Source organism: Narcine bancroftii, chromosome 6 (genome assembly GCF_036971445.1).
Source record: "Narcine bancroftii isolate sNarBan1 chromosome 6, sNarBan1.hap1, whole genome shotgun sequence".
Classification (NCBI taxonomy): domain Eukaryota; kingdom Metazoa; phylum Chordata; class Chondrichthyes; order Torpediniformes; family Narcinidae; genus Narcine; species Narcine bancroftii.
Window position 1 is genome coordinate 7,090,766 of NC_091474.1, and position 26,236 is coordinate 7,117,001.

The window sequence follows — 26,236 nt, forward strand, 5'->3', positions numbered from 1 at the left end:
GCACTGTTAGCTTCTCATTATTGGGGGAAAAAAAGTATGATTTATTATCCTGGTTTGCTTACATTATATTCTTCCTCAGTTGAGTGATGCCATCAGTATAATTGGACGTGAAGATTTTCCACAAAAATGGCCCCATCTTCTAACGGAGATGATTAACCGTTTTCAAAGTGGAGATTTTCATGTGATTAATGGAGTACTTCGAACAGCACACTCATTATTTAAAAGGTATTCTCCTTTTCTTTGTTTTTGGGGGTGGGGTGGGGGCGGGAGTTGGATTTGGGAAGGTCCAGTGTGACATTTATGTTCTGCAGACTTGGGTGATTGAATTTTTTTTTAAATTACATGTTGATCCAGTGTCCCAATTGTGATGACTCAAAGCAATAAATCAAAAGTTCTGATTTAGTAGATTTTTTAATTTACAGCCAGGCCAGTGTTTTCAGCTTATCCCTAAATGTCCTTGAGAAGTTGTGGCGAGCTGCATGTTTCATATTTGTCTAAAGCTTGGTGCTTTTGGTGAAAAGCAAGCTTGGTGTCACTGATCAGGTTATTTATTATCGAATCTGTGAAGCATGGTGGTACTCTCTAATAGATTCTGTCACTTTACTGATAGGTACGTACCGTATTTTTGTGCACATTATATGTGTATTTTACAAATCAGACATCCTCTCCCCGCCATTCTTTATATGCATGTGTGCACTTGTCGGACTCTGGCTTTACCTTACTCTTAAATTAGTCTATGTGTAGTCTGAGTCCAGCGTGTTCTTTGAATGAAGTATAAGAGAAGGTATTCGGTTCAACAGTCAATTTATTACACAGCACAAGAATAAAACTTAACAGAGCTCTGGGTCAATCATTAGTTCATAGGTCACCTGCACAGTGAGCTACTCCCCAAGACTGACCCCTATTATCCAGTTGGCTCAGTTTATATAGATCAACCTTATCATACAGAACAAAAGTTGGCTTCCTTTGCTAGATTTTTTAACACCTCCTCCTGCCTTAATCTTCCTCCTAGACTGGTTTTCCATTCCCTTTGTTTCTTGCAGGCCATTCTTTGTTCTGGTCTGGCCTGTGTCTCCTGTGCTACTCACCACCTCCTTTAGTTTGAGCATTCCTCCTAAATCGTTTTATGCATTTCCTCTCCCTGTATTTTGGAGCAGACAATTTTGCTCAGCCAACTTTGCTCCATGCTGTGATTGCCACTTAATCACATTCCTCTTTTCCCCTGAACCATGCAGTAAATATACACTTATTAATTAATCATTTATTTCATAATGTTTTCACCCCTAGATTCCAACACACTATACGAGAATATTTTTACATGGTGAAAGAACACGCACAATTAATAGCGGGCATTAAAAGTGCGCACAAGTGCCCCTGGGAAAGGTGCAGTTTGTAGCAAGAGTGAGACGATTATAGCGAGAATATTATAATGGCAGTGAAAGAATGGGCACAATTTATAGCGGCCGTGGGAAATTCTGATCTTGGGAAATCTTTCTTTATACTGCCATGATATTCCAATAAACAGGATATTCTGGCTTGGGCACTGCACCTTATCAATGTTAATTGCCTAAACCTGTCTCTGAGGGTGGAGATTCACACATCAAGTGCCTCTAAACATTAAAGAATTAAAATCCTGCTTGTCTCTGAAGCCTGTCTTCAATCTCTTTAATTGATTCCTCTCCAAAGCTTGTTAGTGTTGCAGCAGGTTATCATCTATGTAATGGGCAATTGACACCTCTGGGAGAAGTTGATTGGGTGTTACATGCAGGATATTAGCTGGCAGATTCTGGAATGTGCCTTTGTCTCTTGTTCCATTTAAATGCAAATTGATTTTGCCAGTCGGAATTTGGAATACTACACCCTCGCAGTATATGAAAATATTTTACACAGTTTAATTTTCAGTGCTTTGTGTGAGCATAAAATGTGTGAAAGTATGGAGTTTTTATATATATTTGTATATATTCATATTTGTTTATGTGTATGTTCATGTTTGTGTTCATGTCCGTGTGTCCGTGGATGCATTCATGTTCATGAACATAAAAATATTCAATTATTTCTTTGACTGTTGTGATATCACTCAGACTTGCAGTCCAGAACTCTAAAGATGACATGTATGATTCGGACTCAAGTGTGTAGATCAAATTCTACATTTGAAAATTAAGGAATTTTGTCGACCACATTCCCATATTCAATTTCCCAAGTCTGTTCTGAAGTAGTTCGTTGAGAATGAAGGATGTTGAGTCACTGCAGTTTTGGGCAAGTATGCTTCCATTCTGAAAAGATCATTTATCATACTGTTAGGTATCGACATGAATTCAAATCAAATGAACTATGGACTGAAATTAAACTGGTATTGGACATTTTTGCAGAGCCCCTGACGACACTCTTTAAGGTGACTATTTTCACTTTCAACATGCTAAGATTAAAATTTTCTATATTGAATTGATGCATTGTTTTTGATTCAAACGTGACTTTGTGCCCTTTGAATGAGGGTTGATCATTGTACTGGTATATTGATTCTCAAATGTAATAATTTAACTTTTTTGTAGACTACTATTGAGCTGTGCCAGACACATGCCAAGGATGTGAATGTGCTGAAGGTCCTCTTCTCATCCCTTGTTTTGATTGCCAAGTTATTCTACAGTTTAAATTTTCAAGTAAGTCTCAAATGATTTGAGCTCCAGTTTGTGCCCTGCCTTCAAGTTAATGTGCAGATAATATTTAGATTTTTCTTCAGGATTTACCAGAATTCTTTGAAGATAACATGGAAACATGGATGATGAACTTTCATAGTTTGCTCACTTTGGATAACAAGTTACTACAGACTAATGTAAGTATCAGTTCCATAAACACAATATGAGCAGTTAGAAATGTTTAAGATGAGTTAAGATGAGTTCCAATGTGCTAATCTGAACGTATGCACTTTTAACGACTTTTTAATTCCCTGGATCGGTATTTCCTTCAGTGTCAATTGAAAGATCTTGAGTCATCCATTCCGCTTTTCAGTAATATGTGTTTAGAATTAGTCCGCATGGGGAATGAAATGGATGTTGCAAAGCATCTGCACAATTTTATTCTGAATTTAAAAATAATGAAGCCTTTGGCAGTTTTAAATGGTGGTGTTAAAACTGAGTTGTTTGGAATAATTTTATCCTTTCTTGATTCAATATTTTCCAGGCTTAACAGGAAAACCCAACCATGGGTTATCTGTGGCTGTTTTTGTGCAATAACTGTATTTACCAAAATCTTTGGAGCAAAAGATATGATGTTCACTTTCATGAATGTTGAATTTTTTTTTTGTTTATATGTTGCACAATATTGATGAGAGATTTAATATGGCCAGATCAACATATTTGTTTTGACCACATTGATGACTAATGCTGAAGCTACTCTTAATTGACATTATTCTTGTGGTGCCAAATGGTCATGGTCTGGAACAGAATTGTCACAACCAATCTATTCCAATTCGTCTGTGTAAAATTTCTGGGGAAGTTGGTTAGCATAAGTAAGGAGCGTTCTAGTTTAAGTGTCTCTCTGTATGTTGTAGGATGAAGAGGAGGCTGGTTTACTGGAGCTGCTGAAGTCTCAAGTCTGTGACAATGCTGCTCTTTATGCCCAGAAGTATGATGAGGAATTCCAGCCTTATCTGCCACAGTTTGTCACTGCTATTTGGAATTTACTGGTTACAACCAAACAGGAGGTTAAATATGACTTGGTAAGTTTTTTTTTTAATCGGGTACAATATGTTAATAAAATATTTTAGAAATAAATGTAATTTTGAATGTTATATTCTTTATCAACTTCTTGCATTACTCGTCTTGCTTGTGCCATTCTTCCTGGAATTAACATCTGATCATCAGCTCGTGGTGTTCTCATTCTTTGTCATGGATCCACTTGTGACCTCATACCAACCAATGGTAGTTCTCCAATAGGGGGCAGAAAATATAAGTGAACTGGGGCCGTTCTCTCATCTTGTGGCTGGGTGTAGAGCAATTCTCTGGTTTGAGAGCAGGTTGCTTTTGCCATCCTCCAGGTATGAAATGTATTAGCAAAGTTTGGAAAATCTGTTTTCTGTACAGAACTAGGATCCTGGTTGGCAAAATCCTTGCCAGCGTTTATCTAATGTTTGTCACATGATCTTGGCCGTCCTCTAGAGTTTTCAAATCTAGAGAAACAGTTCATTATTAATAACTAACACCAGTATATGAACTGACGTGGAACCTGTTGTTAGACAAAGATGATAGGTGATTACAAACAGTACTTGTAATTAATCACATGAAGTGAGGTGAAGACTTCAAGTACATTCCGTAGCTTTTTTCCAAAGAATTTATTTCCTCCCCTCCCTGTTGCTCTTGGGTTCGTAATGATCAAGATGAATGGATTTAAATAGCTCTGTAGAAACAAAAAAAAGTCTTGAAGATGTCCACAGCTCATACTATTTTGTCACCGTACCATTCTTAAAATATAATTGGAAAATAAGATGCTAATTGTATAGCTTCATTTTAAGACAATTTGTCCAGATTTTTCCTTCTATCTTTCATTCTTTCTATTATACTACAGTACTAAAAATGCTTCAAGATGCGTTAAAACTGACCTGGTAAACCTCATTGCAATGCTGCTGGCTTTCAGTGGATGTGTGCACAAGTTCCATTCAAGTTGAATAAATTTTTTTTGAGTCCTCGGGGAAAGTATATTCAGACTTGAACCAACTCTGCTCTTTTAAATGTCATTGAGTAGAAAGGTGATCATTATGTATTTTTTTTTCCAGTTGGTAAGTAATGCTATTCAATTCCTGGCATCGGTATGTGAAAGACCACATTACAAACACCTTTTTGAGGATCAGAATACATTAACTAGCATCTGTGAAAAAGTGGTTGTTCCTAACATGGAATTCAGAGGTAAATTACTCCAAATAAATTGTACATTGTCAAATGCAAAATATTGAAATCTACGATTTTAAATGGTATGACTTGGCAGCTGGGTTAAGTCCCAAACTCTTCTGTGGAGTTTGGAGCAAAATTAAGTACACCACCTACATGTGTGTGAGAATTTCTGAAGATGACAATGGGCTAATGGGGGTAGTATTTAAACATTACTGATGAATTGGGTGAAAACTTGAATGATTTTAGTAACTGCCAAGAATATGCCTTGGGTTTTAGGTTTTTATCATTCACTAACATTTGCCAGCATTATAACTTGTAATAGAATTAAATATAATAAATACATTTTTATAATGGTGCAGTTGCCAGAGCTGCGTAATGACAGTGCTCCCAAAGGTGCAGATCCTCGCCCTGGAAAGTGGAGACACAGTGCTGCTCTGTAGGCTTCAACTGCCTGATCCTCATGCCAGCAGCTCAGAACAGGCTTTTTACAGCCTATTAATGCAGCTGGCAGTATTTGTAAGTAAAATCCTGCAACCATCGATGTCTGCTCCCAAGATTGCATTGCTGACCTCGGCAGCAGCCTCATGGGTTGCAGACTGTGGGGAGCAGCTGGCTAATGCAGGGCCCAAGAAACTGGGAGAACACCCCCTGTTAAGAAGGACAAGCAGAGCAGACCAACCTCCAGGGAGAGTGACCAGGAAGGGACTCAGCAGCCACTCAAGCTTATTGGGGGACACGTATGGGCTCTGGGCTGCTGGAGATTGGCTCATAGGAACCTGGGATTTGAGAAGGTGCCGATGGCAAAACGGACTGCTGAAGGGTCTTCCTAATCGTGTCAGAGGTTTGGATCTGGAGCTGATGGATCAAACCGATATCTATGGCTACAGAGGCTGCAGGAGCACTGGGGGTGAATCCACAGACATTAATTTGGAATGGACAGGCCACAGACAGATTTGTGTAATATTACATGTCCTGCACTTTCATGACAATAAGAGAATCTTAATATTTGACTTGAATGAATAAACAATTAAAATGTTTTTATTTATAGCTGCTGATGAAGAAGCATTTGAAGATAATTCTGAAGAGTATATCAGGAGGGATTTGGAAGGATCAGGTAACTTTTTTTGTTGCGCTGGCCATAACGAACATGTTTGATTCACCTGTGGTAATCACCTGCTGAATAAAGGTTTAAAGTCTAGTGGATGACAAAGATTTCCTGTACTCAAGCAGAACAATGGGTTCCAACTAAAGATTGGCCCATCTGTCTTCATTGCTTCATTAATGACAAACCTTCCATGAAAAGCTTAAGATTTGATGCACGTAGGTATTACTTTCAGCACTAAAGCACTTAGTGCTGCGACCCTGGAAAAAACAAGCTTTGAATTTTACAGGGTATATAATTTTCCAGCTCCTAAAATAATCTCTAAAACAGCTCAATGCACAATTTCCAATAGTATCTTGAGTTATTGTTAATCAACTGGATTGGGTCAGCACTATCACCAAAGCTCTAAAATCTTGGACTAGATGGCCTGTGGTTAAAGGATTTGTGTTCTAGACCCTTAAAAAGTTAGTGAAGGTAAAAGGCCTGAGTTTGACGTTGAAACAATTATTTCACATATGCACGTGAAATTGGCCTGGTGAAGAGCAATAACGACAGGTCAATATCCAGCTGCGAAAATGCCTTGTGCATTTCACAGGCTGCATTATTTATAATTCTTGGGAGGCATTACAGCAGTCCAATACACAACAACAGAAATCCTCTCCATTGAGTTTGGGATGACATTGGGAAGTTGAGGAAAGTCGATTGCCAGAAATTTGGGAAAAGGATGGTGGACTAGTTAAGGAAGGGGTAAAAAATGAAAGGAACACGAGGATGGGAGTGATAGTTCGGGAGAAAAGTTTAGCAATAATAAAATGCCCTCTGAAGTTGCACTAGTTCTGTTACTGAAATGTATGTAAGTAATCTTTTTATCAGTGTTGTCGCATGTGTCTTAAGTATGTGACAATAAATTCTTCATTCTGATCTCCAAATTGGGAAATCTGATCATGTTTAAGCACTCTAACTCTGTGGTGCTTTCACTGTATACCCTGAAATCTAATTTATTAACTGCATAAAGCTGTTGCATGAGATTCTAAGGATTGATGCAGCCTATCAGAAATCGCTCTCGAGTTTGTCTGTGAGTATTCAAGATGGATATCCCTCATTCTCTTCTACCTTGTATCTACAGACGTGTATTGGAAATTGGTTTTCCATTCTTTTTTTTTAAAAATTTTTTATTTTTCACACCATAAATCACAATAGCCATGATATACACTTTTTCTTTTCCACACATTGGTTTTCCATTCTTGAGGCATGTCCGTTCCATGTAAATTGTTTTTCAACACCCTTAAGGAAACTGTTGTTGACTATTCTTTGCTGCTAACACATGATTGAGCAAAGGGAGATTGTGCACAATTGTTTAATGTTCACGATGCCATCAGTAGTGAATCTGTATTTCCAAATTCGAATGGAACAGGAATAGCATCTTTCCACCACAAATTTTTGATAGCAAGATAAATATTGAGTTGGTCGATTTTATTTTTGATGCACTTTTCTTTTCGAAACAGCCATTGGACATGATATTGTCGAGAAACTAAATCTCTGCATGTTTCATGGCAGAAAATGGCTAAAGTGGAAGTATTTCACGTTCAGATAGATGCAAGACTTCTGTCTTATTCATATATGACACGTCCATGGAACTAGTTGCTGCAGAAAATTTGCCAACTATGGGGATGCCAATTGTTTCCCAAGGGTGGCAGGACTGAGGAAAAAAAATATCTCCCAACATGTTGATCTCTGCTTTCAACCTTTTGAAGATCAAAGAGGAGCAAACCCTTTGAGTCATTTGGAAACATTATTCTTTCAACCAAATACTTTTGTGACGTGACCAAGAAAACAAGTGAGGATGTTGATCAATCTACTTCCAAGTATGCAACATTCAAAATTTGATGCATGTCAAGAGTTAAAATTGAATTGCCATGCCCAGTGATGCAGTCATAAATCATATATATCCTCTGCATGAATCTTCCTGGGCAGCCAGGATAAGTCGTTCTCATGCTCTGTTCATATGGAAGGTTTTGGTCAAATTGATAAAATTACTGAAAATTCTGATATTCTGAAACTTGGGCCAATTTTGTGACACATCCTTGAGATATGGCCTGATTTTTTTTTTTAAAACACTCCCTTCTGGTCACTGTTTCCTCCAAGCTGTGCTTGTGTACACATTTTGCAACCAGCACACGAAGGAAATGAATGTACGCACAAGGTCAGTTATCCAAAATAAAATCTCCGTAGAATGCAATCATACTTGTATTATATTAAAACATGCCAATACAGTTTTATTAGCCATAAGAGATGGGCTGTGCCAAAATTATCTTGAAATAATTTCAAGTTTACATTTGCACAAGCATTCAATGCGCACATACTTTGGGCACTAGAGAAAAATTTGCACAAAATAGTTTGGTGCACACTAAATACTAGAGGGAACATTGCTTCTGGTATAGTTTCCTGTGGAATGTTTGCAGTGAAACTTTTCAATAGGATACAGGCTTAAAAAAAAGGAACAAGTTTCTGTACTTTTCACAATTGGCATTGCTTCCATACTTGAGAACTGATTATAATGATTCTTCCATCAAGATGCATCTGAAGTCGCCTTACAAGACTTTTAGCCCTGTGAATTTCCAATGTGACAGAGTATATAGATATGCTTTGGGGAGATAAATTGGGAAAGGTTTATTAGAGTCGGTTACACACAAACACTTTAAAACAGATTTTATTTGAAATATTGGAGCTCTGCCAATGCAAGACATAAATCGGCTCCACAACTTTTGCAAGAGCTTTGGAGAGTGCTCAAGAGACTTCACTAATGTATTGTTGTTTATAAAAGGCAACAGATAAAAGATCTTGTTGGAGCCCCAGATTTTCTGGAAGAGAACTTGTTCTAAGAGGGTCATGTGGTTTTGCAAGCAGAGAGAGTCAAACAAGCTTTCTCTCAGAGAGAGAGAGAGAGAGAGTCAGAGATCATTCTTCAGTGTTACAGCCAGCAACAGAAGCTGGGACTGGAACAGGACAAGCTGGCAAACTTGTGGAAAGCCCATTTTGAAAGACTGCATGATCAAAACCTTTGTGATTCATGCAAGAGGAGACGACTGGCTGCCTAATGTTTCACTTGAAATAGGAAAAACAAAAAGGAATGATGGTGACCTGAAAGAAAGAGGTCATCATCTGGAGAACCCTGAGGGGGCAAGTTTCGTCAGCAAGACCCTGAAGTGGCTGATGGAAGTAAATCAGTTGTGGCTGTCCTGGAACAACAAATCTCTCTGAAAACCAACACGAACCTTCCTGAGCGGTAACCATTTACCTTTCAAGCACCAAAGCCTGGTGAAATTCATAAATGTTAAATTCTGTGCACAGTCTAAGAATTGCCTGCAACCAGTGAACTTGGAGGAATGAGAAATGAGATTGGACTGTGAACCAAAGAACTTTACTGAACTTACAAACACATTTCATACACATGTGCTTAGAATTAAGAAGGAGGTTAGTTAAGTCAATAGTGATAAGTTAAACTGTGATTGTTTTCATGTTTAAAGATAATTAAAAGCAACTTTTGTTTAAGTAACCATTTGTCTTGGTGAATATCTATTGCTGCTGGTTTTTGGGGTCCTCTGGGCTCATAACACTGCAAAATTTAGGGTCCAGATTTTAATCCACTGCAAATGCATAGAATTTGTCCAAGGATGCTTTAGAACTTGGGAGGCCAAATTTCTTAAAAGAATTCCTTCTATGGTCAGCATGAAGAATGGGAACTGGCAAAGTTAAATTGAAAACTTAAATAGGTTACGGGGAAAGAACAATATTTTGGCTTAATTTTATTTTTCTCCTGACACTTTGTAATTTTGAAACTTTTTTTGAATTCCTATTTGCAACAAAGCCTGCTATCTATTAATTTATAATTTTTACAGACATAGATACCAGACGAAGAGCAGCTTGTGATTTGGTGCGTGGTCTTTGCAAATACTTTGAAGGGCCTGTAACAGCAATATTCTCTGGCTACGTCAATTCTATGTTGCAACAATATGCCAAAAATCCTTCTATTAATTGGAAGCACAAAGATGCTGCAATTTATCTTGTGACGTCACTTGCCTCTAAAGCCCAAACTCAAAAGGTACTTTTAAAAAAAAATTTATTTGGAGTTTTTGTATTTTCTTGTCTTGCTTTGAATAATTTTCCCCCTCATTATTTTTTAGCATGGAATAACACAAGCAAATGAGCTCGTAAACCTAACAGACTTCTTTGTTAATCATATACTATCTGATTTGAAGTCACAAAATGGTGAGTTGAAATGTTGCATTAAAATTTTGTGAATGATGTATAAAGCATAATTTCCCACTCAGGGCCTATGACTTTAATCTACTTATTGGTTATGCAAATATTAAAAAAAGCCAATCCAGTGCAGGTTATGTTCAAGGTCAAAGCTCTGGTTCTTGTGCATTTTCAGTCACAAAATATGCATTATAATATACATGTAGTATGTCTTGCATGCAGACCATATATTCAGTCCAACTTTGGCACAGCATCAATTAAGCTGCATCTGGTCTGAGTGGGTTTTTTTTCGTTTGTTTCCAGTGAATGAATTTCCTGTACTGAAAGCAGATGCCATTAAATATGTGATGATTTTTCGAAACCAGGCAAGTTTTGCAATTCTGTCAATAATTAATTTTAATGTAAACATTCATAAATAAATTTATAACAATGAATTGTGACAATTTTTTAATGATGTATTATTTAAGTTTAATCTGTAAATAGAATATATAACTGAAGTTTCGATTCTTTTTGTGCGTGTTTTTCAGTGTCTATTAGTGTATTGCTACTGTAAAAGTAACATGTTAATTTAACAGCTTCCCAAGGAACAACTTTTGGTGTCTCTCCCACTGTTAATTAACCACTTACAAGCAGAAAACATTGTTGTTCATACATATGCCGCTCACGCGATTGAAAGGATATTCACTATGAAAGGACCTAACAATGCCACTTTGTAAGTATCTCAACATACCATAGCAGTTGAGGACTATTTATTTTGAGTTTGCAAAGCAAAGCTGTTAACTTGCATAACATTTGTGCTTTTTGAGCCATCATAAGTAAACTGATTGCAAGTTTCTTAATAATTTGGTAAAAGGTCAGTTGTGAAAATATTGAGCGTAAGCTTTTCTGTTTTCAGAATATCTCCTGTGGAGTTGGCCCCTGTAGTTGAGCACCTGTTAACAAACCTTTTCAAAGCTTTGACTTTGCCTGGGTCTTCTGAAAATGAATACGTTATGAAAGGTGAGAAGAATTTAATAGTGATTTGTTAAATTCAGATTAGAACACTAAAGTTAAGATGATGCTCCAAAGATAAGTTTTGTTTTCTTGATGTTCAATGAATCTGTATAAATCCTTTTTGAAATGTGTGTCCTGGATTCTTTCAGTACAGGAGCAAATAGTCAAGTTGTTGGAGAGAGAGCCTTTGTATGGTAAAAATGACATTTTATTTGGCAAAAATCATGAAATATGCTTTTTATGAGCATTTAAATCTCAAAACAATTCAGATAGTATTATTGGAGTACTCAAATGAATGGCTGCCCTCTTAAGTTCAACTGGATTCTCTTCTATTTGTCAGAACAAGGAAGACGAATCATTCCATTAAATGGCCAGTCTTTCAAAGAGCAAAATTTGTAACTTTTGCATGTTGTGCATTCTACATAATTGATGGTGCAAATGGCACTTTTTAAACGTTGTGATCAGGTATCTGTTCAGTCACATAACAAGTGAGGGTGCCAAAGAAAAGAATATACACTGATTATTACTGTATCTCTTTCTGTTGACAGCTATTATGAGAAGCTTCTCACTTCTCCAGGAAGCAATTGTTCCTTATGTTCCCACACTGATTAGCCAGCTAACACAGAAACTGTTGGTAGTTAGCAAGGTAAAGTATCCTGTGGCATATTCACTTATGTATATAATTTATATTAAAGTGAAATTTGAATGTTTAAAATGCTACTTGAATAAGCACATTTATTTTCATTCTCTTTGATTATTTCAATTTTGTTTCAAGCATAATCAATTCTGATTTGGATCTACTTGGATTTGTTCAAATATCTGTCATTTTCACTCCTTTCTTCAACAACCCCCTGCATTACAGGAAGTTGTTTCCAGAAAACCGTATGCATCCAAATATTACACAAACACAAAGCAGTGTCATCTCAAAGGTTCAAAAATTCCATTTACTGTCACATAATAATACATTAAAATTTAATATACATCAACTTTTGTCTAGGAGTCATTACAAGCATTGCCCGGCACCCCTAATAAGAGGAAAAAGATGATAAAAGAGAGTCAGTTAAGAGTCAGTGTCACTGGATTTGCATCCAGCACTCATACAGCCTCTGCAGTCTCAGACGCGTGTTCTAACCATTAGCAGCCTGAGCTCCAGGTCCAAACCTCAGATATGATCAGGAAGCCTTCAGTGCTCAAAGCTCTTCTTTCCCTCAGCACCCACTTGACACCTGGTACCCATGAGCCAATCTCCAGCAGCCCATAGCCCGTACGAGTCCTTCACTGCAAAACACCAACAGCCTATGTGGCTCCTTCACTGTCCTGTGCAGTGATCTCCTGTTCTTAATGGGGTGGGGTGGGGTGCAGTGGTGGTGGAAAGAGGGGAAGAGTTCCCTCATTTCTGCTGCTTCCCCGAACTCTGCAGTCCCTCTTGGTATGCTACCCAGTACAGATACAACCATCTTGTGCAGAGACCTCTGGGGTTGCATGATTTGATTTTATTTTTTTAAAAAGGGAATCTGCAGCATGGAGGTTTACTTGCCATATTGTATCCATTTACAATAATTGATGTTCAAGATATGGAGCAATTCTTGAATCACCGATCTTCTACACTTGTGTTCCATCAACAACAACTTCCTTCTCTGCCACTTCAGCGTAACTGCTTTTACTTAATTTCAGGTGTCAGGGATCCCAAATATTTGGATTTCATCGGTCACTGTCTCTTTCCTGTTCATTTTGCTCTGACCACATCATCCTTTTGGTTATATCCTTAGACTTTTTCTCGAACCCATGCGCATCCACCCGCACAATATCAACTCCAAAGAGTGTTCTTGATCTGAGTTACAACATTGTGCTTTCTCATCGTTTCTAGTCATCTACTTTCTTTGGATGTACTCTCCAACCGCCCCCTCCTTCTCTCCCAACCACAGACTATCACACGCAGAATTTTGTTCTACTTTATATGCTGATGCTTATTTGCTTATTGGCAACTCTCAGAATGACTTCACTTGACAATAATATGCTTGACTATTTGTTTGACTAATATTTAGTTTTCTTTGCCATTCCTGTTCACTAATATTAATTGTTAATAAGTAACTTTAATTTGCTTTTATTCAGAATCCAAGCAAACCACATTTCAACCATTATCTGTTCGAGTCCCTCTGCCTTTCCGTGCGCATCACGTGTAAACCAAACCCCATAACTGTGAGGAGTTTTGAAGAGGCTCTTTTCCCAGTATTTACTGAAATATTGCAGAATGATGTGCAAGGTGAGTATTTTTTCAAATAATTAAGTTAGTTTGCTCAAGGGTTACATTTCATTAAACTAAATAGTTCAATAGAAGAATAGAAGCCGGAAACTAGTTTCCAGCTATGATGATGAAGGTACCGTATACACAGTCCGGATGTCATATTGTATGTTATTGGATATCAGGCTTGATCGCAGAAGTGTTTGGTGAACTTCAACCTGTAACGTGAAGTGGACTAATTGTAGATAGTTTATGCCCACAGTTGAGAAGCAGCTTTTTTTTTTTTTGCACCTACAGTTCCCCAAAGTATCACAATGCGTTTCTCTTGGCTTTTGTGAAGATGGGACCTATTGGATTGATGAGGCTTGGATTGGAAAAGATGGTTGTGGAAAAAGACGTGTCATTTGGGGTGGTGGGTTGCTGGACTGTTGCCTTTGTGTACAAATCCTGCACCTCTTGGCACCCACATTTTCAAAGAGTAAAGAGTGATTTTAAGGAAACTCTGGAAGTTGGGTATGTTTGCATTGCAGTTGTTGCTGGACTATTAAGATGTGGGATTTTAAATCTCATGACAGTGAAATAATTTAAGTTCAAGTACTTCAAGGTTGGTATAATTAGCATAATGGTGCAATGCTATTACTGCTTCAGCAACTTGGGTTCGAACCCAGTGTTGTTGAGTGTGTATTTTCTTCGTGCCTGCATGGGCTTTCTCTGATTTCCTCAAGCCCTTCAAAAATGTGCAAGGTTTGTAGGTTAATTGACGTATTTCGGCTCAGGCTGGAAGGGCCTGTTACTATGCTGTACCTCTAAATGTAATATTTACATTTAAAATCCTTTTTTTTTCCCTCTCAGAAAGCTGGTGTCACCAAGCCATGAAAATCATTGTCATGGTTTACGGTGGGACAATAAATCTGCTGCCTTACAGCTCCAGCTACCTGAAATCAATCCTGATCTCACTACTAACTGTGGAGTTTGCCAACTGTCGCTAAGACCGCCCCCCCCACCCCCCCCCCCCCCCCCACCCATGGATTTCTGCCAAGTACTCTAATTTTCTCCCACATATGGGATTGGTAGGTTAGTTGGCCATTGTAAATTGTCTAAGTATGTTGGTGTGGTAAAATCAGTAGGGAGTTGATAATAATGTGGTGAGAACAAAACTGGATTAATTTTGGTTTAGTTTATAAATGGTTGGTACAGACTATGTAGTCTGCAGGGCCTCTTTCTGTTTTGTGTAACTCTTCATCTATGATAACAGAGAGAAAACCTCACATCCTTGCATGTTGCGACCTATCTGTGACTCCAAACCAACAACATGACTGATTTTGAAAACTGCTGCCTAAAGTACGGGGTACTTGGAAATGGAAAATAAATTCCAGCATAGTCAACGGCATTCATTTCTCATGAACTATGAACAGTTTTTTTCAGGTTTGCTTCCTGAAAAAAAATAATTAGGAATTGTGATAGACAACTTCAAGCTGAACACAAAGCTAATTTCAGATTTGCTGTATCACATAAGGAATTGGAGAAATCTCAACTTGGATGAATTTAGTATGTCTAATCGTATAATGACGCTGACACATTGTGTTAGAACAACTGGCCAAAAAATATTTTGCTGCTGATTTTCATTTGTACTCCGCATCTGATGCCTCTCATGTCAGTGTCCAACAGTACTTGGCCAGCATTGGTGGATTAGAGATGCCCTGATATCGCTTTTCTATGGTTGCAAAGTCCTGGTGAAACCAATCACCATGTTTGAAACTGACTGCACCAAGATCAGAGGGAAGAAGTCCAAGTGTGAATGGAGAAAATGAATTTTCAGCGACGTGTTGCACTTCATGGTTTTGTCGACTTGACAGGAAATCACAAAAATAGGTTAGAGCTTTAAAATAAAAGGTATGTGATAGGAAAATTTTAAAGGTAATTTTCGTGATCAGCCGCCCCAAAATCCATACAATACATGCAAAATTGTTCAGGGAGCGAAATCTCCGTTCTGTAAGCTCCATTAAGGGAAAAATTATTTGCTGTATCATTGCCAAGCTCTCTTCATGCAGATTGGTTCTCCACTTATTTTTCACGTTTCAGAGTCCCACAATGTGTAGAGATCCCTTTTACAATATTTAATCAGTTTCCATCTGCTGTTGTGCAACACAGTTGGGGACTAAGAGCTTGGTCTGAAGGTGATTCAAGCAAGCAAATGTACACAAAAGATTCCATTAGATTTTTAATAGGTTGTTCCCTAATTTTCAGATGAATGACGGATAACAAATAATTTCAGATGTGCTCTATTGACTTAAATTTAAATGTTTTGACATTTTGGATCAATTTATTCCTTAACATTGTTTTCTCTCCTACCCTTTTAGAATTCCTCCCTTATGTGTTCCAAGTAATGTCGTTGCTCCTTGAAATACACAATGCTGATATCTCCCCTTGCTACATGGCTTTATTCCCCCACTTGTTGCAACCACTTTTGTGGGAACGTATTGGGAACATCCCTCCTCTTGTTAGACTTCTTCAGGCTTTCTTGGAGAAAGGAGCAAATTCTATTTCTACAAATGCAGCTGATAAAATTGTACGTATCTTTTTGGTTTTTCAAAATAAATCTCAAAATGAGTGCCAAGTATTTCCTGGAAATAAGTTTGTTAGTGAAATAGAATTAAAAAAAAAACTTATTCAGAACACTAATTTATCCAAGTGATGTGAAAGATATCTTTCCATTTTAGCAGGATTATAAAACTGCAGTGGAAAGAAAAGCTCAATGAGAAGCATGCATCCACTTCTATCAAAATTGTGCTTCCCAACCAGTTAAATTAAGTAATGGTCATAGACATTTTGTTATGAGTTTGGCTTTTCTGATTTAATCTTCCATACAGTATCCACAAATAAAATTATATTTCTAACAGAAAGAAGTATTTTTATAATTATGAATAAGTGTTGTACCCTATTATAAATTTGTAGCATCTTTATTTAAATTTTATTGTGCGATGCCATATGCTACCATATCCAAAATATTGTTTACATGTTTCTGTAGATCACTATACATGGAGATCTTGATGTCAAACTATAAAATGATTGTAGAAACATTTTCAATAGTTGCCATTATGAAGTCAAGCCAACAGGATTTTGATTCTTGGATTTTCTAAATACATGATTGTCAAAGTTAGATTTATTATTTTGTCATTTATATTTGACCATTTTATTGCAATCTTGTTTGAGACTTTTTTAAAAAAAAACTTTATTACAAATGGCTGAATATATTTTATCACTCCAAGAAGCTTTTGTCCCAATTGACTTTCACATGAACATTTGACATTGGTAATTTTAGAACTTCCTTAAACCTTCTTTCTACTTTCAATAAAATGCTTTAGAATTTGTTTCTAACCAGTTTTAACATTTTAAAATACAAACATTTTGTACATTCTGGTAGGCATTCGTTTTAACTTAAAAACAACTTTGATGACATCGAATGAAATTTTTGTTAAAGTAAAAGGCACCATTGTTTTAAAAAAAATATGACCAAAATTTTTGTTTTATGGATAGAAGAAATGTGGAGAACAGCACCTTTGCATGTTGATGTTCAAATAACAGATTTGCCTTTTATTTTAAAATGCGTCTTCAATGTTCCAAAGAGATAAAACTCTTAGAATTGGTGGGGAAATCCAACAAAAAAATGCATTGTACTGAATTACTATAATGTTTGACTATAAAAGTAAATGAGAAGGGTGAAATTTCAAGTGGAATAGTTATGTATTTTTCAAGATAGAAATTCAAATGCTTTAACTTTTGGGATGGTGTAAGATTGGAACAGATGGATTTCTAGCTGATTTGTGTTGATCACTGCTAAAGATAGTAGCTTATTGAAAAAGGAAAACTAAAGAGTATCTGTACATCGCTAATGTTATAGGACTGATGATCAAAATAGTACAACACAAAAGATTAAATCATAAAGCATGAGTGCATCCAGTCATTTTATTAGGTATAGGAGGTCTCCGCAGATTTGTGGGTGCATCTGACAAAGATTCTTTGAGATGTCTGGTAAAAGGGATGCATGGATAGATTAAGTCCTAGCTAATGATAAAAAGGATGAAAGAGATTAAACTGATGTCCACACCAAGACAAATCCTTTGGTCGTGGGTGACGAGCACTAATTAAAGCAGACTCTTGCAAAACACTTTTGGGTGTAGATTGGATATTTTCTGACTTTTTTTTCAAATCTCAGCCAGGATTGCTGGGAGTCTTCCAAAAGCTAATTGCGTCCAAAGCAAATGATCATCAAGGTTTCTACCTGCTTAACAGTATAATTGAGCACATGCCTCCGTAAGTAAAGACCAAATTTGTTCAATTTCTTGGGGATTAACAGCTAAATAAACTATACTAAAGGATTGTCCTTGTGTTTCGCATGTCAGTGATGTCATACACCAATACCGGAAACAGATCTTCATTTTGCTTTTCCAGCGACTTCAGAATTCAAAAACAACAAAATTTGTCAAAAGTAAGCTTAATTTTCAAAGTGATTACATTTTTTTATTTTGACACAATGACCTTGCCCTGCTTTGCGCTCATTAATTTCACTCTGTGGCAATAAATATCAAGATTGTTTTGCACAAATAATTTTTGAGTATATTTTGGTGACTTGGAAGATTTTTTTCATTTGAATTTCTGAAATTCTCTTTATTTTGCCTCCTAGGTTTCCTCGTGTTTGTTAATCTTTATGCTTTGAAATATGGGGCAATAGCATTACAGGAAATCTTTGATGAAATACAGCCAAAGTAAGTAAATGCTGATGAAAAGTAATATCAAGTCTAAATAGCCTCTAGCTTTTGAGTTGGTGCCAGTATTTCAATCTCTTCTTTCTCGCCCCACCACATGCAACAACTTTTAAACACTAATTGAATTTGGAAAATAAAATTTTATTTGGTTGAAAGACCCAGCAGATCAGGCAGCAAAGCTGTGCATGACCAGCTAAATGTTTGAATGCAGCGAGTATTATTTCTGGAAAGAGAAATGTCCATTAATATTAAATGTAGCTGTTTCAAACTAATGATTAGTTTAGGATTTCTAAGTTCTTGAACTAATTTTATGGTTTTTCTATTTGCACAGCGGCTAAATGCTTACCATACTCAGTTTTTTTTAAAACTTACAAATATTAGAAGTTGCTACCTTAACTAATTTTACAACTTGTTGTTCCTTTACTTTCCAATATTAAGAACTTTTATTTTGTCGCAGAATGTTTGGCATGGTTTTGGAAAAAATTGTTGTCCCAGAAGTGCAGAAAGTATCTGGGCAAATTGAGAAAAAGATTTGTGCAGTGGGAATTACAAAGATCCTAACGGAATGCCCTTCAATGACGGACACTGACTACACGAAGCTGTGGTGAGATGCTTGGATGTCATTGCATGATCGTGATCTAAGTTTGTTTCAGAAATGGTTAAACTGCCAACCAACTTCTCAATTTCATGGTCTCTGCTATGAGGGAAGCTGTTCAATAGTAAACTCAAGAAGTTATTCATGAGAAGTCACATTGATCAAATTGAAATTAAGAGGTCAGACGACGTTAATATTTCCAGTCAGGAAACTTTCAAATCTTTAACATGTGCATTTCTTCAAGATCATCTCTTCACTTTTTCACATGCAAATTCTTTGTGTGTAGTTGGACATAGTAAAATATAATTTCAAAGAGTGAAAGCAGAAAAACTTAATAATTGAAGTCTGATTTTAGTGGTGGCACTTGTACATCATTTCTTGTTTTAGTATTGCAATTTCTCCTAATTAGTCGTCTTCAATTCGTGAATGTATTACTTCAGATGGTAGGCAATATTAGTTGACAGCAATATTTGCAACTCCATTATTCCTTTTCCACAATATGATGCTAAATGGCTCTATTCTTCACTCGCCACATGAAGAGATACAGGACAGAACCATCAGAATTTATCACCATGAACAAGTCACAAAATTTGTTTTGCGGCAACGTCACAGGTGTAAATATTGCTGTAAATTACATTTAAAAATATTAAATTAGTGCAAGAGAAAAGGTGAGGTGGTGTCTGCGGTTTATTGTCCATTCAAAAATCTGATGGCAGAGAGGGAAGAAGCAGTTTTTGTACTGCTGGGTGTTTGTCTTTAGGCTCCTGTACCTCTGGTAGCAGTGTGAAGAGTGCATTGGCTTGGGTGGTGAGGGTCCTTGAGGATAGGGGCTGCTTTCTTAACACACCACCTCTTGTAGATGTCCTTGATAGAGTGAAGACTGATGGCACTGGCCGAGTTTACAATTCTGCCATCTTTTCCTGTCCTGCTTATTGACAGCTCCATACCAGACATTGATGCAACCAATCAGAATGCTCTCCACAGTACACTTAAAGAAATTTGCAAGTCTTTCGTGACATACCATATCTCCTCTAACTCCTAAGTATAACTGCTGGCAAACCTTCTTCATGATTGCATTGACATGCAGGCCCCAGGACAGATCTTCAGAGATGTTGACACCAGGAACTTGAAGTTCTTAAACCCTTTCATTCTGACCCCCTTGATGAGGACTGGTTTGAGTTGTGATGATATCCCCCCCCCTGAAGTCCACAACTAGTTCCTTGGTTTCGCTGATGTAGAGTGCAAGGTTGTTGCTGTAACACCACTCAACGAGCTGATCTATCTCACTCCTCTGTTTCTGTGGTTCTGCTGGCAACCGTGGTGTTATCAGCAATTTGTAGATGGAATTTGAATCATGCCTCGCCACACAATCACGGGTGTTGAGTGAGTAGAGCAGTTGGCTCATCACACATCCTTGAGGTGCGCCTGTGTTGAATGTCAACGAGGAGGAGACTTTGCTGATTCGTATTTAACCATCACGTGTATTCTGATTTTTCTTTGTACAATTTTGTTTTTTCGCTAGCTCATGTTACTAGATATGAGAATCTTTCAGGTTGTTTATTCTCACGAAATTTTTAATTTTAAACAGGACTCCTTTACTTCAAGCTGTTATTGGTTTGTTTGAATTGCCTGAGGATAACAGTATTCCTGAGGATGAGCATTTCATTGACATAGAAGATGCCCCAGGCTATCAGACTGCCTTCTCCCAGCTCGCATTTGCAGGAAAGAAAGAACATGATCCCATTGGTGCAACTGTCAGCAATCCAAGAGTTCATCTGGCCCAGTGTCTTCACAAACTCTCTACAGCATGTCCAGGCAGAGTAGGTATTACAACTGCGTAATGTGGATGAGTTTTTTGTTCCATTATTATAATGAATATGTTGTAAAGCCTGTAATAATTGCATAGGAGTGGGAAAAATGCTTTTGTGATTCGTGATCAGTAATGGAAATATTTGAACAAGAATTTTCTTTACTATTTTAAGTGCTGTATTGAATTTGATCTCCTTTCTGAAACTATTGGAAGGGGTATTGCAGATATCAGAGGCCTGATATAAATTGCTGTTGAGGTTAAGACAAACCTAGTGGAGAGTCTGAGTGAAAGCTAATCCTGGGCATTTATCTCCAATCTCATACTTAATTGATCCCTCTTGCTGACATATTAGAAAACACCTTGCTCATCTGAGTCTGGATGGGATCTGGTTCTCCATAATTGTAAAAGTGTTATCCCTTCATCCTAATAAATGTCTTCTTTTACATAGAGAATTCCAAAGATGAACTGCTTTTGAGTGAAGAAATATCTTCCTCTCATGGTTGTCATTTAGCCCACCTGTTACATGGGTTTTCTCCTTATTCACTTCCTTTTGCCTATTCAAGGAACAACTTTTATTGATTTCCTTCCTGTCTGTCCACATAGCTGATGTTCTTCACCTTTACCACTCTATATGGCAAGAATCAATATCCTTGCCACTCTGGGAAATAAATTTCTCCTGAACTATATTCTATTATTCATGACCATCTTAACTTGGACTTCCAAGTTCTATACATTTATCCATTATCCACTCAGTTTTGAAGGCTTCTCTCAGTCTTATTCCCAGCTTTCCTTTTTCCAAAGAACAGCAATATGTATAGTATTTCCAATACACCATCTCAACTCTTTGATTGTGATAAAAGGAATTATGTTTGTTGAAAAGTCCTGGAGAAACTCTAGGCTATGTAGGATCCATGGAAAGACGATCAAAGTTTCGGGGGGGGATGGTGGGGGGTGGGGGGGGGGGGGGGGGGAAGCTGGTAGGTCTGAATCGGGGGGAGGGGGGGGAGAAGTGCACTTGTAAGAGGTAAGAGAAACCAGTGGAAGGGTAGAGGAGAAAGAAGCTGAGATTGAGGGGAGAGGGCAGAGGACCAGCTCTCTGAAAGAAGGAAGGGAAGGAGGTCAAACATTGATTTCCTTTATTCTTTTGGATGCTGCGTGACCTGCTGAGTTTCTCCAACACTCGATTGTACTCGACCCTAGCATCTGCAGATTTTCTCAAATTAACTTCAAATTTTTATTCAAAGGCTTTTTGTGACCCGATGCAAGTTCATAATTAAACTGATTGATTGATTCTACTACCCAGAATATTGTCTTATCACACCAATGGCAATGCATCTTCAAATTACAGAGCACGAATTGCCATGACTCATTTGGGAGTGCCTCTCAAACCCATGAACCTTTCTACCAAGGAAGATTAGGGATAGCAAATTAATGGCAAAGTAAATCAATGATGCTTCTCAAAAGACAGTTAAAAGTAGATAATGCATAACTATGGCAAGAACATGTTGCAAATACTATCTTTAAAAAGACCCATTGAAGAGTTCATTTTTCATTGCTTTTTTTCTATCAGTCTTCTACCTAAACGGAAATGCTGCTTGCAGATAACATTTATTAGGATTAAGGGATTACAGTTTTGGTTTTCTTGTGCCATCCCTGGTGGTAGACATTGTTAACTGGCGAAGCAGAGTGGTACGAGGATAAAAAAGTGTTCTGTTTTTGTAATGAGGTTGGCACCAAGTGACAAATGACCTACCTCTAACTTGCCAGTGTGAGCTACGCATGTTGCTCTAGGTTTGGCACCAAATGTGGCTGAAATTAATTTGAATTGAAACAGGGTGGTATGGTTAGCACAACGCTATTACAGTGCCATCAACCCAGGTTCCAATCCAAAAGCCGCCTGGAAGGAGTTTGTATTCTCTCCCCATGTCTGCATGGGTTTCCTTCAGGCGCTCCAATTTCCTCTCACCCTTCAAAACCTACAGAGATTATAGGTTCATTGGGGTTCTTGCGTGGCACGGGCTCATGGGCCAGAAGAGCCTGTTACGATGCTGCATATATCATTTGAAATTTCTTACCTGGTTCTCATCTGTAAGAGACAGTAGGTTTTGATGATTGAATTCAAAGGAGCATTAGGTAATGTATAAAAGATGTTGAGTTTAAATTTGGGGACACTAAGAAGTTTGCATTATTTCTGGATCTAAATTGTTGATAATGAAGTGAACTTTTTGTATTGATTTAGTTAATCTATTTAATGCTGTCATTTTTTTAGGTGCCGTCAATGATCAGCACAAGTTTGAATGCAGAGGCATTACAGTATTTGCAAAGTTATCTTCAGGCTGCAAGCGTGCAACTGGTGTGAAACTTTCAAGCTTAATTAAAGACATTGTTTTTGAGGTGTTTTACCATGGGTGCTCACATAGTGAACGTCATTTGATTTTTGTATTCAGTAGAAATACTTTGAGGATATAATTCGGACTCGTGATGAATATGATCACTTTTGTCCTCATGCAATTTGATCCTATGTAGGCCTAATGCTTCTAGTTTCTTTGTAACAAACTTTCTCCCACTATTTATGTCTTGATAATCTGACTCGTACGAAGTGATAAAACACCTTCAGATGCATTGCTGTGTACAGTTACTCTGATGTAAAATAAAAAAGGAAAGAAAATCTTGTTCGCTTAAATAATTTTAAATTCCTTTTAAGCCTGACTAAAAGCATTTCTCGTCGAGAAGAGGTGGATTTTACTATCGAATGGCAAGATGCAGAATTGTGTCCATAAATGTCTTGTTTAGTGAGTTCTTATTGTTCTGCACTTGCCTGCTGGTAATTTCTTGAGCTGGGAAGATCAGCAAGTGTTCTTTCACCTCTGTAGCCTGACCCATTTCACGAATGTGAATATCTTCAATCTGCCATTATGGAACATTACCTTGAAGAATTGTTAAATGATCTTCAAATAAATTGCGATGTTGGTGAATGGGATAAGTGTGTAATACCTGACGTGTTGCTGGTAGAAAGGAATAATTGTTGCTGAATGACGAGACTGACACACAGCACATCTGGCCAATCACACTTATTCACTTCCCCCTTTCACTGATTTCCACATGGATTGTCACTTTTATGGGCATTTTCTCCAATAGGAACCATATTTGTCCTCAAATACTTTAAACATAGAAAAGTCATCGGTTGAAGTTCTGCATCATCAACAATATTTAGCTAATTTAGCATATTTTGGTCAATCTATCTAATTTCCTTTCTGTTTTTTTAAAAAAAAGGTCTGGTTTAAAGTTTATTTTCAATATCTTTCTGCAAGCAGCTTGTTTCTGTTTGGAGATCACAAAGCAATGTTCCTTTAATTCAGCAAAAATAGAAAAATGTTCTATTTTCATAGATTTCCATACAAGTTAATTTGGGTATTTTAACTTTGTGCTCTGCAACTTCAGTCAGAGAGAGGACTGAGTAATTTAGTACACTGAGAATTCTAAAGCAGCCATTCTCAACTGGGGGCACAGCACATTTGACGGGAGCCACAGTCTGAAATCATAAAATATACTTTTTTTATGTAATCTGTAAGAGAACCAACTAAACTTGACTGCTTTGCAGGGATTGGAGCCCATAAACTTTGAGATGAGTCCCAAGGGGACCAGAAAGGCTGGAAATAGCTGTTCTAAAGGGATTTGATCATGTAGATCTGGACGAGACAGTTCATTTGGTGCGGATTAGTAGAATCGGAGAGCATAGCTTGCATGTTAATAGCAATGATGTTTGGGTGGAGAGGAAAAAGTGTAGGGTTGGTTGATGGGCATTAAGTTCAATCCGAAAACAGTATTCCAGTTCTGTGTGTGAATCATTAATCTATGGTACAAGCTTATTGACTTGTTCTGCTATTTGGATTTCTAAAACATTTCAAATACGAGTGCTTTTGGATATCATTTGCTTGGAAGGAATACAACTTTGGACTACTGATTTTTCAAACTTTGATGTTATTCCTAACATTGAATGGATTGTTACAATTTGTCAACACCTTTCATTGTCCTTTTATGCAGCTGCCAAGCTGATTGATGAAAGGTTAAAGTGGACAGTTAATATTTTACTTGTTTGGCTATTTTAGGTAATAAAACACTGCCTCTTCAATATTCAAGGTTGGGAAATGATATTATTCGGATTGAAATAATTTTCCTCTGTTCAATTTCATTTAACCAATGGAATAGAAACCAGTTGCCTCTCAGCAAACAGAAAAGAATATCTTCGACCACAATTGTCCGCACCCTTCAGTATCTTGTGTTTTAAGTGTACCTTTGAACTCTAGCTGATATAAATCTTTCCTCATTGGTCATGTCTTTTCTGGGTATCTGTCCAGTGAATCTTTGAAATCCTTCCAATGTATTTATCTCCTTCATTAACTTGGAGGCCACCAATATTGAACACTGCACAAGATGTTTCATGAGTGCCCAATACCAGCTTTTTTTGGCCAAGGAAAAAGCTGCTTGAAGTTCATGGCCCCATTCCCTCTGAAACTTTGATTGTTTCTTCCATACTTCTCTCCTAACAACTACATTTTTTTTAAAATTGGATTTCAGTCTGTGCCCCATCTTAAATGTGCTGTGGTCCCCCAGGGAGGTTGTATTGTCCAAGTTTAGGATGGCTTCTATATAATTAAAGCCTTCAATCTGAGAATGGCTGCCCCAGATAACTAAGTACATCTTTTACATTCAATCTATTTGGTTTGCAGCTGAACCCAGATTTGCATTGGTTCTGCAATCTTTCTCCAAGTTGATGTTTTCCATTTTTCTGTCAAAATGAATATTTGTCCACATTAAACATCAATGCAGGATCCTCAACGATATCCATTTGTTCCCTCCTCTTTGTAATCTGATTTCCAATCCATCTTTTGAACATGGGTCATTTTGATAAGTCCCCTCCTTTCATTTGGTACTGTAAAAAGCTGTGCAGATCAGTGGCACACCATGTTACACGTTGACAACCAGAAAGAGACCTATTTATTCCTTAAATAATTGAGCTGCTTCTCCATATTTATTTGTCGACTGAAGTTCAAATCTGTATTTTCCAACTGCATTGAGCCTAAATAGATATCAAATCATATTTATGTCTACTGGAGTTCTCAATTCATTTATTTTGCATGTTACAAACATTCAGATGTCTTTAGTTTTCTCTGTGATTTCTATAACCTCCAGCCTTGTGCACTGTAATCTTTTGTATTCCATGTAATACCTTTTTTTTCTATCTACTTTTTGATGTTTTGGATCTTCTCAACTTTGATCCATTGCCCCGACTATATAGTTTTGCTTTTTCCCTTGGCACACAGGAGGCTGGACCACTGAACCAGCATTATCTGGTTATTAACCATCCCAAAAGGTTCAACTATTTACTCCAGTTTTATTGCCAGTAACCCATGAACTAGAACTCACTTGGCTAAACTAGTTCTTCAGATGCTTATTCAAATCTTGTGTTAGTTTGTATGTGTCTCAAATGATGATCCATAGGTGATTACCTTTTGAATTTCTGCTTGATTTTGTGCATGGCCTCTGACCAAGCACAAAGCTTTTTCATTGTTCTGCCCATTGTT

The 26,236-nt window shown here is 37.3% G+C and overlaps 1 protein-coding gene across 3 annotated transcripts in view; it reads left to right on the forward strand.

The window, feature by feature from the left end:
• The window catches only part of cse1l (CSE1 chromosome segregation 1-like (yeast)), a 38,749-nt gene extending 15,430 nt beyond the window's left edge, over positions 1–23,319 (forward strand). For all 3 annotated transcript variants that reach the window (XM_069883785.1, XM_069883786.1, XM_069883787.1), the window contains 21 exons: positions 80–225; positions 2,302–2,392; positions 2,550–2,657; positions 2,738–2,830; positions 3,548–3,715; positions 4,769–4,898; positions 5,932–5,997; positions 9,885–10,087; positions 10,170–10,254; positions 10,549–10,610; positions 10,821–10,957; positions 11,141–11,244; positions 11,787–11,884; positions 13,351–13,501; positions 15,841–16,049; positions 17,697–17,794; positions 17,884–17,969; positions 18,165–18,246; positions 18,704–18,850; positions 20,430–20,661; positions 22,921–23,319. In XM_069883785.1, coding sequence (XP_069739886.1) covers positions 80–225; positions 2,302–2,392; positions 2,550–2,657; positions 2,738–2,830; positions 3,548–3,715; positions 4,769–4,898; positions 5,932–5,997; positions 9,885–10,087; positions 10,170–10,254; positions 10,549–10,610; positions 10,821–10,957; positions 11,141–11,244; positions 11,787–11,884; positions 13,351–13,501; positions 15,841–16,049; positions 17,697–17,794; positions 17,884–17,969; positions 18,165–18,246; positions 18,704–18,850; positions 20,430–20,661; positions 22,921–23,010 — 2,586 coding nt within the window. In that variant the 3' untranslated portion in view covers positions 23,011–23,319. The remainder of the gene's footprint in view (positions 1–79; positions 226–2,301; positions 2,393–2,549; positions 2,658–2,737; positions 2,831–3,547; positions 3,716–4,768; positions 4,899–5,931; positions 5,998–9,884; positions 10,088–10,169; positions 10,255–10,548; positions 10,611–10,820; positions 10,958–11,140; positions 11,245–11,786; positions 11,885–13,350; positions 13,502–15,840; positions 16,050–17,696; positions 17,795–17,883; positions 17,970–18,164; positions 18,247–18,703; positions 18,851–20,429; positions 20,662–22,920) is intronic.
• The last annotated feature ends 2,917 nt before the right edge of the window (positions 23,320–26,236 follow it).